The 16,908-nt window shown below is 28.0% G+C and overlaps 1 protein-coding gene across 1 annotated transcript in view; it reads left to right on the forward strand.

Moving 5' to 3' along the window:
• The window catches only part of LOC129963805 (adhesion G-protein coupled receptor D1-like), a 50,592-nt gene that overhangs the window by 7,780 nt on the left and 25,904 nt on the right, over window positions 1-16,908 (forward strand). Inside the window, exons 5-9 of the mRNA XM_056078372.1 lie at window positions 766-867; window positions 2,055-2,236; window positions 9,697-9,749; window positions 13,705-13,813; window positions 15,801-15,910. Of these exons, the coding sequence (XP_055934347.1) occupies window positions 766-867; window positions 2,055-2,236; window positions 9,697-9,749; window positions 13,705-13,813; window positions 15,801-15,910 (556 nt within the window). The remainder of the gene's footprint in view (window positions 1-765; window positions 868-2,054; window positions 2,237-9,696; window positions 9,750-13,704; window positions 13,814-15,800; window positions 15,911-16,908) is intronic.

A 16,908-nucleotide genomic window follows, 5' to 3' on the forward strand; every position in this document is an offset into this window, starting at 1 on the left:
CAAGTCTTTTTTATAAAATAGAAATGCCTCTTTTTTTTTATGGAGACGGTCTAATTAATATATTATGCAATAAATCTTCTGACTCATCTATCGCATCGTTATTTTTATATAAATTAAAAGCAGAAACTCTCTCTCTTTTTTTTCCTTTCTCATCGTTTTCTTTCTACCATTTTTTACTACATACTAAAATCTTTTGTATGAATTTAAATTGAACTAAATAGTTAACTCATTAAATACTTTGATTTTAAAATTATTTTTGAACTAAGTTAGTAAATAAGACATTTATTCTTCAATTTCCTGAAATTAAAGGATGAAAAACACGAAGAATAAAAAACTTTAACTCATCATTATTTTTATATGGATCAAAAGTAGAAACTATCTCTTTTTTACTCCTTTCTCACTTTTTTTTTTCTTACCCATGACTACTACATACTGAAAATTTTTGTATGACCTTAAATTTAATTAAATAACTAATTCATTAAATATTTTTATTTTACAATTATTTTTGCACTTAGTTATAAAATAACAAATTTATTCCTCAATTTCCTGAAAAAAAAGGAGAGATCAAGCACAAAAAATAAAGAAATTCTTATCTTACAAGTTTCAAGTTAATAAAGTTTCTTCTATGAATTTCTTGACATTTCTGATTTTATTTTTAAAAGACCCCAGATACATATAAGAATATTGTTATTATTTTCATTGGCATTTCTTTTCTTTAGAAAGTATTAGTAGAAAAATAAACATAAAATTTATTATATTTTATAGTGTTATTACTGTACAGAGGAAAATTAAGCGGACAATTGACTTTGATGAATTTTACAAGTGAACTCGAACGAGATGATGAAGTGTCCTCTTTATTCAATTTAGGTAAGGGAATTTACATTTTAATAATTATCTTATAAACAAAATCTTTGCATTATAAATAAAATTGATTTTATTGCACCCCCAAAACTACTATAAAATTATTCTATTCAATAGCAATGTTCATTTAAAGTCTAAATATTTAAATTAAAAACCACCAATGCAGTTAATGGTTAAGGCAGTTAAATTTTCATGGATGGGTATCTCATCATTATGTTTATAACTATAGCAAAAAATGAGCAAATAAATAAAAACAATAAATAAAATGTTGAAAAATTAGTGGATTATAGTATAAAATAATTTATAGTTAACTTAGGACAATTAGCATTTTTAATTACTATATAAACTCATTTAAAACTTAAATTAAATAGATTTTGTTTTAAAAGAATTTTAAAAAACACATTTTTATTAATATACAAAAACGGGTTTTTTTTTCCCGTTTTATTGTGGTCCAGCTGGAAAACTTCTCTTGCATAAGCACGATGTTTCAGGATCGAATTTCATTATTAGTATTTTTTTTTTTTACCATCAAGGTAATTTTAAAAAATAAATGTATCCTGTGTTGTGTAGATTATGAATATTAAATATCTAATTTTTATCGTAAAAATCCATTTGTTATATTTTTATAATCTTCCACTAAAAACTTTTTTTGAACTTTTCACAAAAAATATATTTTATTCACTATAAGTATTAATATTTAGCTTGTTTATAGTATATTTTCAATTAGCAATTTCTATTCTAAAGCATTTATTTGGAATTGGGAATATTATTTTTGTATGTCGGGTACTAATACCAGAACTTTTACAAAATCAGCACTTTCATTTAATAATAATAATCGCGTTGAACATAAAAAAAAAACGTTGCCAACATGAATGTTCGATTCAGAGATCTCTACTTGGTATTATTCAATATTATACGATTTCTCAAAAATGTTTTTTAATACTTTGAATGCCAGATAATATCGTGAAAATATTATTACAATCATGTTGGGGCATTCTGAGAGAGAAAGGCTCACTTACGTTACGGAGCGCACAATTTTCTAGGTATTATTTGCAAGTGCACCTCGTATATTATTCTTTTGAAATTATGTCCATGGCAATAAGTGAAGAAATGTGGATATATCTCCTTTTCAGATTAACAAAATATTTCCTATTAATGATACATTCTAATATGTTCCTTTTTATGTTCATTAGAGAAAACTCTTCAAAGAAGCGCCTATGCGCTCATCTGGATTAAAGGACTGCGCGGCCTTCTGTCTACAACAGAACTGCTGGTGAACAGCGATGTTGCCGTTGCCACTATTTTATCTCCTTTGAACTCTCTCAACCACATGGCACATCCACCGACATTCGACATCGGATTGCGGATGGAAAAAGTGGGTATCTCTCTTCAATGCAAACAATGCGATGAAGAAAAATGAAATTTTCCTTTCAGGTTTTTCAAAAAATTTTATTGATGCAAAATATTTATTATGGAAGTTAAATATCCTACGCATTACTGGTGCATTTAAGCTTCATGAAATAATATAGTTATTTTTAAAATAATATTAAGTACAAAACTGCCATAAAATATCGTCCTCAGTTATTGCAGCTAAAATAAATGAACAGAGTAAAAGCAAAATTCTTATTCTGTGGAAGCAGAATGGAGAGTTGAAATCCAGGGGGAGGGGGGGGGAGAACCCTCCCTAGGAGTAATTTCCACACAAAAAATTTCACATAATGAAGATGTTAATTTCTTGTCTCCTCACATAAAATTGTGGGCTTTGAGTAAGACAATAAAAGAGCACATGTTCTGCTCATAAGAAATACGTATATCCTTTGGTAGATTTTATTCAGAATTTAATATGAATTTACATTTTAGATACTAGAATTTTAAGCCAAATTTAATTTCATTATGCCATTTCGTTTTTAAGTTATCAAGCTTGGATGTATTAGAAAATGCAGACCAACAGAAGATCAACCCCTCAACAGATTCTTCAAAAAATTTGGAAATCTACCTTTTAGATGTTAATTCCGTGAACAAATCTTATTCATCTAGCTTTTAAGTTTTGAAGTCAGTGTATTCAGTTGCACGCCTGCAGACAGACAAACTTTTACTGAACGGATTTCGTTCAAGATTTGATAAAAATTTACTTTTTTTTTTTTTGTAAAAACCAAATTTTATCCCTCTAACTCCCCCTTGAAATACCACGTTCACAAACAGATATTACATTACACCATCAACATCCCCGTTTTTAGAACCCAAAGGCTGTCTTCCGTTTTGTATGCATGGATGCAAAATTTAATTTTTATATGAAAAGACAATTAACAAAGAAAAGGTACAAAATGAAAAATGTATAAAAAGCACCTTAAAACAAATAACCAACATGAGAAGCAAAATAATAATAATAAACAATATAGTCGTAGAAATATATTATAAATAATAAATAAAAACATGGAAGAACTTTAATCTTGCTACATGTAAAAGTGATAGAATTGATGCTCAAAGACGTTTCTCTAAAAGAAGATTGCTCTTCTATTGTTGATTTTCCTTATTTAATTTTTTTTCCTTATTTTTCTTTATTCTTTAAAATTTGCTTTATTTATTTATTGCTGAAATTTCTCCTGACTTCTTTCCCAGTCTGAATTTGACATTTTGTTTCATTCCGTGAATTGATTTTACATGAATTTAGTTTCATTCCGTGAATTAGTTTTACATGAATTGGGTTTCATTCGGTGAATTAGTTTTACATGAATTGGTTTCATTCCGTGAATCAGTTTTACATGAATTTGATTTCATTCCGTGAATTAGTTTTACATGAATTTGATTTCATTCCGTGAATTAGTTTCACAAGAAATTTACTTTATGGCCAACCTGTATACTATGATTTTAATTTTATACATGTTTGGTAGGATTCAGTCCCATAAACCTTGAGGGACTAGCCTCTGGTCTTGCGATTATGAAATGAATGTTGTGTTGTGTATCTATTTTAATTTATTCAATAAAATTGAATGTTCTATTTCAAAAATTAATGTAGAAATAGTCCTTTCCAAGAATGCATGATAAATCTAAACAATCACAAATCCATTCACTAAAGATTTTGATGAAAAGTTTCTTTTCTTGATTGGTCAGATTTCATAAAAAAAAGCGATTAAATATTATTTCTAACGAAAAAAAAGTAGTTCGTTAAATTGTTTGCCATATTGGAAAGTCAGTTTTCCATTTAGACTGTTGTTAGTAAAATAAAAGTTCCGAAATGAGCAAGCAAATCGATTTTTTTTTTTTTTTTTTTTTTCTTATTGCTAAATGTCTGAATATGGAAAAAATTGATAAAAGTTTATTCTCCATATTCCAGTAGCTACAATTCAATAATATACCATCTTAAAAATTCTTAATTTTAATTTAAAATAGCTTAAAATTATTTTTTTCTAAATTAATTTTGGCTTCTACACTAGTATGGATACGACCTAAATTTTTTTTCAAATGAATTTCATTTTGTATCATTCTATATTATTACATTGGAGACATTTGATTGGAATTCATTCAAATTCAAGTGAAAACTTCCTTAATTTATAACTGAAGTTTACTGAAAAATCATTATTTCCGTTTACAATCGAAATCGTTTTTTAACTTTATTTTATAAGAATTTGATTTGCCATTGTGATCTAGCCATCCATTGTTCTAAACGAAAATTGCTAGAATTTCTCTGGAAATAGTACTTTTTTTTTCGTCATTTTTATCATTATTATTATTTATCTTCTCCTTGAATGTCGTTCCCATTTTACCTGTATATTCGTCAAAAGAAAACTGGGACATTTCTATAACTCGAGTATTCATTGTTACATTTTCACAAATTAATATCAATAGAAATGACGAAGTTGATAGGTTTATACCAAATGAAAAACTGGTTAACCGAATTAATAAATGTGTTAATAGCCCCTGATCTCGAAATTTTTCCTTAACATTTGTCGATTTTTTTTGTAGGCTCGTTATAAATTTAACCTACAAATAAATTTTTATGCAGTTTTGATAAAAAAAATGTTACTGTCATAAGGTTTTGGAAAATGATGCTTCTAGTGTCAAACGGGTTATGTTAACTTTTGACAATATCTCAAAAACTATTACAAATTTCTGAACTATCTTTGTGCTTGATTAAAGAAAAACATAATTTTAGTGCCCAAAATTATGAAATAAATTTATAAATTTAAATAAATTATATGTTTTGCAATTTTTCAAACATGGCTAAGGGAAAAAATAGATTGTAACATATTAGTTAATTTTTAATGTAAGAACAGAGTTGTTATGGTTATACATCGGAATCCAAAACTTTGTGAGCATTTAATTATCGAAATATTAACGAAATGTTGAAAAAAATCTCACCGCCTTTTGATAACGTTCGCGTTTTTGAGAAACGTATATTATCCTAATTTGTTATTTTTTTTTCTTTAATCTTTGGAAAACTCGAGCTTTAACATCCATTATAAAATCGCTGTTGATTAATACAAGTTTTTATAATCAGATCAGGTAACTGCAATACGAAATAAAATTTCCTTTCACTTAAAAAAAGCATTTCTTTTATTCATATGATATAATATGATATAATATTCATATGATATTGCTTGTACTTCATCAAAAAGAAATTTTTATTGCTAAATTGTAATTATATTGTTGAAATTCAATTTTTTTTCAATAATTTATATTTTAAAAAAATCAAACTTCAAAATTCAATAGTCCTTCCGTCTCTCTTTTATTCAAATTTTAATTCTTAATGGCTAGTTGTGTAAATGATGCATATGTGTCAATTTTTAAACAATATTTTATCAAAAATATTGTCAATTGAATTTCGTTTAACAATAAAAAATAATTATATAACTAAGATGTTGCTAAACACTGTCCTTTTTCAATCATTCAAATATCAAAGATATTTTATAAAGTTCAATTTCGCAAAATTTTTTGCAAATAGTATGGTATAGTTTTACAATTAATTTCTTTAATGCTATACATTTAATTCATTGCCATAAAAAGGATTCCTCTCTAAATGAATAAGTACTTGTTTAGATTGATTTAAATAAGCAATTTAATTTTACTAATTTCATTTTTTTATGTTTCTGAAAGCTTAAGAATATTGATTTTTAATAAAAGGTGAACTTCTTTTCAAATTTGCCAATCGTTATGTTGTTGTGACTTATGAGATTTTACAAGCTTGCTGACAGTTTATCTATCCACGATTTAAGCGAGTGAGGGTCTTTTGTTTTTTCAGTAGTGCCAACTAGGGTCAAGAGTGCGACTTAGCTACTTCATGTATCACATTCGATTGCATAACCTTTTTCTACAGGGGGGCACATTCACCCACCTCAGAAATAGAACACAGGAGAACAACAACATGCCTGAACTGGGACTCGAACGTGGGAAGCCCAGACCACGGGGAAAGAAACGCTACCCCTACGCCAGGATGCCGGCATTGCTATGTTATTGTAATATATCGAACATCGGAATTAGACATTATTTTAAGAAATTACTCGGTTATTTATCATTTTTATTCGCATTCAAACTATGAAGTTAAGCACTTGTTTTCTTTCAGAAACGTTATTGCATAAAGAAAAACTAAAATTTTTTATTTTTCATATAGATATAAATCTGAAACTTAATATAATATGTCAAAAAAAGCAGAGAGATATTCTTAGTTCACGTCTAATGCATTCCTATTAAATGCTTTGAATTCGAATGAAAAGCTCGAGTACATCGAAGCTCATGCTAATGAATGCAGTTAATCCTGATTGTGTTTTTTTTTTTTTCAATTTTTTCTTTATATAGATTTATCAATAAACATAGATACAAATCTATAGAAAGAATTCCATTTTTCTGGGTTTTTTAATTAACCGTATATGCATAGACAAAGGCTTACAGAACATACAGACTTCACTTAGAATATTTGGTTCAAAATTTATCCTAAACTTACAGTTTTAATGTTAAGATCACGTAATAAATTCCCTCCATCTTATTTGCCTCCTTTTTGGCTTATTATTTTCGCAGACAGAAAAGTAATTTCTTGAGTTGTTTCTTTCAAACTCAGAAAGGTCTAAATTATTAAGAATCACTAAGTCCTAGAGGTCAAATTATTTGATGATTACAATGGTTTGTCTCGTATACACGATTTTTAAAAAAATGATTTTTTTCAGACTGAGGGAGATCTAAATTTACAAGAATCTGTAATATCTCGAGGCAATGGTTACAATGGTTATTATTACAATGGTTTGGCTTGCATATTTTGTTCACCATAAATGTTTAAAAAAATGTTTGCTCGAAATATTATTTCGTCTACAAATATCACTAAAATTTTATTCCATTTAATATCCCATGCAATGTCTTCAATTATATACCTTCATTTCTATATTTCAAATATTATTATTCTACTTTAGTTAATAAAAACTCTTTACATATGAATATCTATTAATCTGATTAAAATATTACAGAATTCTATTTAAAAGCAAATGCATATCTTTATTACTAATAAAAAAATTTAATTTAAGAAATTTTCTAACCGATTAACAATTATTTCAACTTGAAAGAAAAAGTTCTTTTTAATAAATACATTGGTGTAAAATGTCATAAAAAGAATTTGTTTTCAATGGATGATGAAAAAAAAACCCTTTGCCATTAAAAAACTGATATTTGTTTGTTCTTGAAAGATCATCATTTTTTTGGAGTTTTTAGAAAACAAGAACTGTCGTAAATTTTGAACTGAAATTCGATGCATTTGTTCTAGATTGAAATTGTCAATCGTCTTTAGAATGCTGCTTTAACTATTTTTTCAATATTCTTCTAGAGTTTGTAAATATGTTCTGGCAACCATGTTTACGTCTGCATTCTGGTTCATGTGTGTTTTGAAATTCATGCATACGTAGATCTCATCTAGATACAGAAATAAATGAAGAGCGTCTTTTTCGATTTAAATATAACAGAACGAGAAATATATTTTAGTGTATTAGCGCTTGGAAATCATATGAACCTAAAATTCTGAAAGGTGATTGAAGATAAAATATCTCAAGATAAAATCTGCAACCAACGATTATAGCAAATAGACATTGAGAAAAAGAAAAGAAGAACGCAACTGTAGGTGTAACATCTGAAAACAAAATTTAAAGCCGACCATTTTAGAAAATATGGGGTGGGGGAGAACGGTTGAAAATGCAATATTCTATGCAGAATTTGTTGATATGAAGTCAACATTTTGAAAACGTTTCATTTTCTGCTAGAGGTAAGAAAATTCGAATTTCGAAATTTTTTTAACTACATTTAATTGTTAGAACTTCAATGTTTAAAATTTTAATACATTTTTAAATAATTTGATTTGAATATTTCGTTTTTTTAAATAATTAATTATTATATATTTGAATTGGATTATTTAAAGCTGTATTTGACTTGAAAATCTTGAAGCCAAAATATTTGTAATATTTTTTGAACTTGTGAAATTCCTAGAACTACTTACACAATATATTCATTCTCAAACTCGAGACCTTTTAGGTTGTTTGATCCTCATCTTATTATTATTATTGGACTTGTGACTCTGGAATATTAGTGATAGATTATGGCAATAGAATATGTTTTTTAAGAGTTCAGATTGATAAAAAACATCATGCGATTGCAATATTTACTTTTGAATATAATTAAATTATATTTTTTATATTTTCAGATTAATATTTTAATCTAATATAAAAGAACGTAAGAGATTTTCACTCGTCATTATGTTTGCTATCCAAATATGTTTAGCATGTTAGATTCGAAAATAATTGCTTTTAAAAGCATTGAACGCATTATTCCGAAACCCGTTATTAGTTTTTGAGTTTATTGAAATATTTTGTTCATAAATTAAATCATTCATAACATTTTTGCAATATTTGCTTTAAACATTCATAATATTTTTGCGATGTTTAAGATCAAATCTTGTTTTTAACCTTTTTACATTCGAAAAGATAATTCGATGCATAATTATTCACTTAATACCTGGACTTGTTTATTACACCAAAAAATACATACGTGCAACTGTTTTAAGTTGAGTTTACCTGAAAAAGGAATCGACATCTTTTTAACAATCTATAAGTATTTTTAGCAATTAAAATTTAAAAAAATAAATAAAATGTGAAAAAGATGCTCAGTTTTGAATGGTGACTGAGAGAAGGCATTCGAATGCAAAAGGTTTATAATGCCATCATTTACCTGTTTTACGATATTATCAAAACTATTTTAATCTGCGTAAAAAAACTTAGAATCTACTTTACATTTTTTCATGATATTGTGCAGTGAGATATGCCGCCATCTGTTGACATCATTTATTTCGAAAAGTTGTGAAAAATTCTTCTTTTTAAGCGCAATGTCTTGAAGATAACATTACCACAATTTAAACAATCAAGATATCATAAATACTAAAAAGAATAGTGTAATTTTTTTGGTGTTTATTAAATTTCGGAAAAGTTTATTTTGTATTTTTTTTCGTCATTATTAATATTGCGAAGATCTCTTCTTGCATTAAAATAAAGCATTTCCAAAGAATATGCGAAAAGTGCATCGTAAGGGAATTTGTGATGTGTTTGAGATAATAAAGTTAAGTTTTTCTTGAGCTGCATACAATTTACGCTAATTGAAATCAATATAAAACTGATATATACGACATCATTTATTTATAAATATCATTGGTAACATGAAATTCAAGAAAAAATGCTTTGACTTCATAAAAGTTGTTATAATTAACATGTCACTTTGCTAAAATTGATATAGCTCTTTCAAATTATTGAACTTAAATTATTTAATTTAAAAATTGTTGTTTAATTGTTTAATTTAAAAATTTCTTTTTTTCAGGCACAATTGGATGGCTATACTTTAGAATGTGGTCAGTTGTGGAACATGACTCAGTAAGTTTATATTATAAAACTTGATTTATTATTTAAATTTATTTATCAATCGCAAGTTACTAGCATTAGAATAAACTTCTATGCCACAAATACTTACTTAGATAGTTTAAAAACTTTTTTTACTAATTATTCTTATATTTATCTAACTTTTTTAGGTTTTAAGAATTTTTCTATTCATAGTTTTAGTATAAATGCTAAAAAGCATTACTTTAATTGACTATCGTGTCGGGTTTACATTCGGCCAATTATAAGACTATCAGTAGCAGCGCGTGCGCAGTAAGGGACTGATTTATGTTTGATGCAATTTCATAAGTAAATTCAGGCATTCCATGCTCGGAATAAATTACCTTTTTAACATCCCTGAATTTTTCTTTCTCACTGCATATCGTATTAAATTGATAGATATTTACACAAAGAAACATAATGAAATAAAAAGAAAGTCAATATACCTAAATTTGGAAAACTATAGAAAAAAAAGGGCTATAAAGTTAAAAAAACATAAAAATCGCATCAGAAAGAACATAGAGCATAAAATGTCGAAATTAATCTACAATACATGCGCATGTCGAAATTAATCTACTACAAACACATGCGCATTAAGAAAAAAAAAATACAATACAGCGGCATGTTGTTGTCCTGTCGGGACAATTACTTGCCATCAACCGAACAGCATTTTTCAGCCTTTCTACGCATGCGCTGCCTAATTGTCGTCTTATAGCTGGCCGAGTGAAAACCCGGCATTACTTGTCATCAACCGAACAGTATTTTTTAGTCTTTCTATGCATGCGCTGCTTATTGGCCGTCTTACAAATGGTGTTTGTGATAAAAACATTAAATAAAATTTTATATAATATGAATCAAAAATAACTATAGGAAACTAAAAAACAGTTATTTCATCTAAATTCACAATAGTAATAATCGAATAATAAATTTAACTAATAAACCTTTATAGACTCTGAAAATCAAATTTCAATTATTTCCATTTGGGATACATTTTTATTTTCATTAAGAAAGGAGAAAAGATTTGATATTTTGAGAGTGAAAGATAAAAGTTGTAATTTCACGAGGACATCTTTTTGACTGGTCAATGATTTAATGGGTTTCAAAAAGAAATTAAGTTATACTGTGAATATACTTGGAAAATTGTATTTTAAAATTGCGTCAAAAGCTAAAAAAGGAGGGAGAAAGGAGGAGATCATATATAGCAAAAAACATCCAAACAAAACTCTTTGAAATTTTAAATTGCCTTCAAGCAATTTTTTTCCCTAATCCTAGAAGAGATTTATTATTTCTCTATAAAATAATTAACTTCATGATGATTAATAAAATCTTAGTAATAAATAAAGTAAATTCTGCATTTACAAAGACGTTAGATTAATTTATGATACTGTATATTCTCAGAACAATTTTTCCCAAATAGCTTAGTTTTCAATATATTTAATCATTTTAAGCTTGCCAAATGTAAAACCATATGCTTGGCGCAGTATGGCCAAGATTGGCTCTTGCGCCAAAAAAACCAACCAACCATCAATATATTTAATTCTCAAATCAACTGTTATTAAAATTCATATGAAACCACTTTTCTTCGAAATAACTTATCAATTTCATGCAACCAGTTTTTTTTTTTTTTTAAATCAAGAATTTGAGATTGACACTAAAAAATTATATACAATACGGTCGGAACAAAAGTATTGATTAAAAGGACTATTGAGTATCTTTAGCGATATTTTGCCAAAGTAGAATTGTCTAAAAAAGATTCTTATCAGATACAGTAGAGTTCAAGTTTTCTAAAACGAAAACTACCTCTACATTCTTTTATGCTTTATCATTTTAAAATGAACATTAAAGGAATTTTTTCGAATAATTCCAGGCATTTAAAACTCGAATAAGTATCGAAAACATTTTATCATTATCTTGAGCAATCTAAAATAAAAATAATCTTATCTTTCAAAAAACTACATGCAGTAATCCCTGAAATTACGCAATAGATAAGGCCCAAGAAAAGCATTTAAATTTGATTTAATTATGCATATAAAATGCATGAGAATTTTAATTAATTCGAGACAAAAGCTAGGTAAATAACGGTTTGAAAAAAAATGAGATGTAAAAAGATGTGTTTTTATTACATATCAGTGCTAAATAAAACATATTTGCAAAAAAAAAAAAGGTTTAGATGAAATGAATTTTTTAATGTCGATAAAATTTAAATTTGTCGATTTTTAAATGATAAAATTTAAATCACTTGTCGAAATATTTTATATTTTCTTAGTCTTACAGTTCTTCATAACTAATATATTTTTTATGATGTAACCATAATATGTTTATACTTGAAAATGAGACTCACAATCAGATTAAATTCCTAACACTAATTCTATTTTTTCTCGAATTAAATTCCTAACATAAAAATATTCTATTTGAAATAATACATTTGTGTTTTTTTCGCAATATTACATCTTGATTCTTTAGGTATAAAGCACATTATTTTAACTTCACATGCAATATTTTATTCAGATATTGAGCTTTAGATGTCTTAATTTAAATTGTCATTTGCTATTTCGCTGCTTCAGCTCTCTTAAGTTCCGTAATTTCATCAGTAGAATCAAACTCACCATTCATTTTATTGATCTCTGTTTTACCTGTCATTGTTCATTGAAGTAGAAATGAAAGGAAATTTTGCTATCTCTAAGCTTCCGAGTTTGTACAACAATGGTGACTATTTTCTCAAAAGAACAAGTCTAATACACCATAGTACAATTAAATGTGAATATATCGTCATTAAATTTAAAATAATCGAATTGAAACTTTTGCTGCCTCTAACATTTGGTTTTTGATAAAGAATAACAATTTTCTCTAAAGCATCAAGTGCATATCAAACAGCAATAAAATGTTGCTTTATTGTCATTAATTCAAAAAAATGAAAATAAAATAGAGAGAATATAAAACTTGTGTATGTATGTATACCTATTGTATACGTGTATGTATGTATACTTGTGAAAATGTATACCTATTATTTGAAATATTTGATACAGATATTATGTAAAACGAATATAAAATATTTATTTGTAGAAAAATATCTCCTTATGGAAAGCGAATAAACACAAATATATTTTCACTATATATTACTTTGAGCTGATTATTTATTGTACGTAATCTTGTTTATCGAGGGATTTAAGCGTTATTTAAAAAAAAGTTTCTTTTTTTTTCAGTTTACTATAAATTCTACTTTCTAAAACATCTTAATTGTTTTTCTGTAATTTACATGGTTGTAGCATTACAAAATTGTATAAGTTTCTAAATGTGAAAATTGTGAACTGCTTCTTTAAAGGTGATTTTTAGAGGTGGTAATCAGAATTGCCATGGCACTATTTGACATTTTTCGAATTAGATTTTTTTTTTCTAAACCCTGTAGCATTCTCGATTATATACTACTCAGTGTTATTTTTATCTTAGTAACTTGGATATCACTATGTTGTGTATCGCTACAAAACCTACTATAACAGATCTTTTTTAAAAATTGTACGACTTTAATAAATTTCCTGCTCTTCTACTGGCTCCCATGAATCACTTAACTTATGAAATTAAAATGCCGGACCTGTGCATCTTAATTTATGGTCTACTAAAATTTGCGTAGCAAAAATTTATTTTTTTTTAGCAAACAAATATAGAAAATTTTCTGGGGGACGTCTCTAAATAAATGTCTCCAGATGTCAGTGCCTGTTTGAGTCCACATAGTATATTGTACCAAAACATTTCATTGCTAAAAATGGCGAAGTATTTAGAAACAGTTCTAATATTTTGCACTGCCTTATCACTATTTGCGTTTACATAGAAAATGTTATCATTTTAAGTTTCGATTTATCTAAAGGAATATGCAAGTTCCTAGGGAAGTCTTAATAAATGGAAATTACTTAGTCAAGTAAAATTCACTAAACATTTCTCATTGATATCTTTACAGACTCTGGAATACGAAAGACTGCATCAAAGCCAATATCAAAGGGGACATTGTAACATGCCGGTGCCATCACTTGGGAAGTATAGCTCTGCTGCTTCAGGAGGAATCTCATGTAATAAAAAATATCTTTAATATATCACTGAAAATTTTGCATATTTTCTCTGAAATATATTTTTAAAGATTAAATTTTGAAAAAAATTCCATAAATTCACCAAAAATTTAAAGTGAAAATATTACGATGGGGTTAATTAATTGTGACTGTTGTAAAGAACCATTTATGTTTCAAATTACAAAAAAATGAACCAGTCTTCAATCACTGGATTGATTTCGCCAATTTTTGTTTCATATGAAAACTCATGACTCCCGTAAAAAATTCCGTATCAAGATCATCTACTGTCATTTTCGAAGGAAATTGAAAAAAAAATGATAATAATAAAATCTTACTGTGCCTTTTTTATGGGGAAGATCCTGCAACAGAATTCGCAATTACAGGACCGATTTCGAAAATTTTTCATTTTATCTGAAAGCTCATTAACAATTATCATGAACACTTCTCATTTGCTGTCTTCTCTTCAAGAGATATTATAAAATAAAACTTAAACGCAACTATTCATCTCAACAACTGGAAATATTTCGCCAGTTTTCGTCGCCAACTTCATAGTTTAGCAATTCTGCAGTATAGCTAATCAATCAGAATGCTCCATCATTACTCTGTAATTTTTTCCTATATTCTTATAATTATGATATTATCCTACTCATGTTGTGATAAGATATAGCTCATTCAAACCGACTGGCATGACTAAGTTAATCTAATTAATACTAGCCGTCCGTGGCGACCCATATTAATGATATTAATATAATCGAGTTGATGAGTTTTGATGAAATACCGCTTATTAAAACAAAACTATTTTAAATTATAACTGATAGTAATGATGGAGTATTCTGACTGGTTAATTATGCTTGCTAAGTAACGAAATTAATTGGAACGACTATTAAAAAATCCATCCAGTTGCTGAGGTTGTGGGCTATCTTTCAGTTTCAAACTATCTCTAAAAAATGGAACTGGAAGGAAAGACGACCTTGATGACGCATTTAGGAACCATAAACTTTTATACGAAATAAAAATTTTCAAAATCGGTATATTCTATATTTTGATTAGTGACTGTCAAGACTGTCAAGGGGTTTCCTCATATAGAATATACATGCTAGAGTGATGCTTTTGAAATACCATTCTGAAATGGACGTTGATAGAAGTTAATTTGAAACAGGAGGTAATATGAATTTGATATGAAATTCGTATGACAACTGGGAGGGGAGTATTAATTTCACATGAAATAAAAATTGGGGAAATCGGTAAATTATTTGTGGCTGGGGGTAATGATTCGGTAGTTTTGCCAGTTATTTTTTTAAATAATGCATGATGGGCTGGTACTAGTATCAATATATAATACGCTATTCACCGAAGATGGCTATTTATTTGCTTACATTTTATTTATATAAATGAAATTCATTCAAAAGTTGTTTCATTTATATTAGAATAGGTTGGTTTGCTTAGGGATACGTTCTCAAAAGAATGACGGAAAAGTATGTTTCTTTCCTGCTTTGGTGTTATTTAGAAACGAGGCGTATTTAATGAAATTATGTAATTACACGGTGCATAATACGCAATGGAAGAGAAATTTAAAAATCCCAATGCAAACGCTATTCCAGCTGTAATATGCCGTAAATACTTGGTCCAGTATAATTAACTACACAATATTTCATTATTCTTCTTTTGTGGATCAAACCTTCTATTTCTTCCAGTGGTTTTAAAAGTTGTTTAAACAACAGATTCAGCCGTTCATTACGCTTCGGATGAGTCATGAATGAATATTTATTGCCATGAATATTTGAACAACACTGGACTTGGTCTTTTGGTTCCATAAGTCAGTATTATAATTGGACTAGATTTGATTTACGTTTTTGAGGATTGGTGTTTAAAGGTTATCTTTTCAAAAGAATGTAAAGGAATAATTTTGAAATACTTAAGAAGTCAAAACTAATTTTAATGTACTGAAAATATAAAATAAAAAATGTTTTTTTCTTTTTTTTTCTTTTAGGGAAGCTCCCTGAATCCAATACCACCAATAGGAAAACTGATATCGGCTAGCTGTATCATTTCGCTGACTGTCACCGTATTAACTTTAATAGTTAACTTCTTTTTGAAAAGGTATGAATTAAATTTATTTAAAATATTTAATTAAAAAGAAATTGTTCATTCGACAAGCTTTTTTAATGAGGTCAATTCAACGTTATTAAATAGATTAACATTTTAGTCTGTGATGCTATGATAATAATTGGACAGTTATTCAATTGTTAATTGTGTTACGTAATTCAATTGTTAGTCTAGGATGCTGTGACAATATCTTCTCTTTTCTCACACAGAAAACGCAATATATTTCATAATTCAATTAATAGATATACAGGTAGTTATCAGATACATGCGGTTACCAAAATAATGGAAACACCTTAGAACTATAAAGAATCCTTTATTAGTATGGTTTAGGACCGCCTTTAGTATGTAATACAGCTTGGATTTGCCTAGGAATCGATTCATACAAGTATTGAATAGTGTTAGAGGATTATTGTAAAATTCTTCCTAGAGATATTGTGAAAGTTCTGAGAGAGATGCCGGCGGTGGATATCGATTTTGTATTGCAGGCTCTAAAGTAGGCCATAACGGTTCAATTATATTGAGGTTGGGTGACTGTGCGGGCCAAGGAAGATGTTCAACTTCATCCTCGTGTTCATCAAACCGTGAATGGACAAGTCTCGCTGTATGGACAGGTGCGTTATCATCCTGGAAAATTCCATCTCTTGCAGGAAACTAAGTTTGCATCATAGGATGGACTTTGTCAGGTAAAATTTCTCTATACTTCTCCCCAGTGATCCTTCCATTCAGGGTTACGATTGGTACAGCAGAAAACAACTATATGGCTGCCCATATCATGACAGATCCACCTCCACGCTTGACAGTTGGAAGAGACAATCACGATCATACGCTTGTGCAGGTGTCCTCCAAACGTACACTCGTCCTGTTGTAGAGAAAAGTGTGAAACACGATTCATCAGATCATATTACTTTCTTCCACTTAATCAATCGACCATGTTTTGTGAGTGGGACACCACTGTAGACGACGTTTACCATTAACATCTGTGACAAGTAGCT

The sequence above is a fragment of the Argiope bruennichi genome, chromosome 3 (genome assembly GCF_947563725.1).
Source record: "Argiope bruennichi chromosome 3, qqArgBrue1.1, whole genome shotgun sequence".
NCBI lineage: Eukaryota > Metazoa > Arthropoda > Arachnida > Araneae > Araneidae > Argiope > Argiope bruennichi.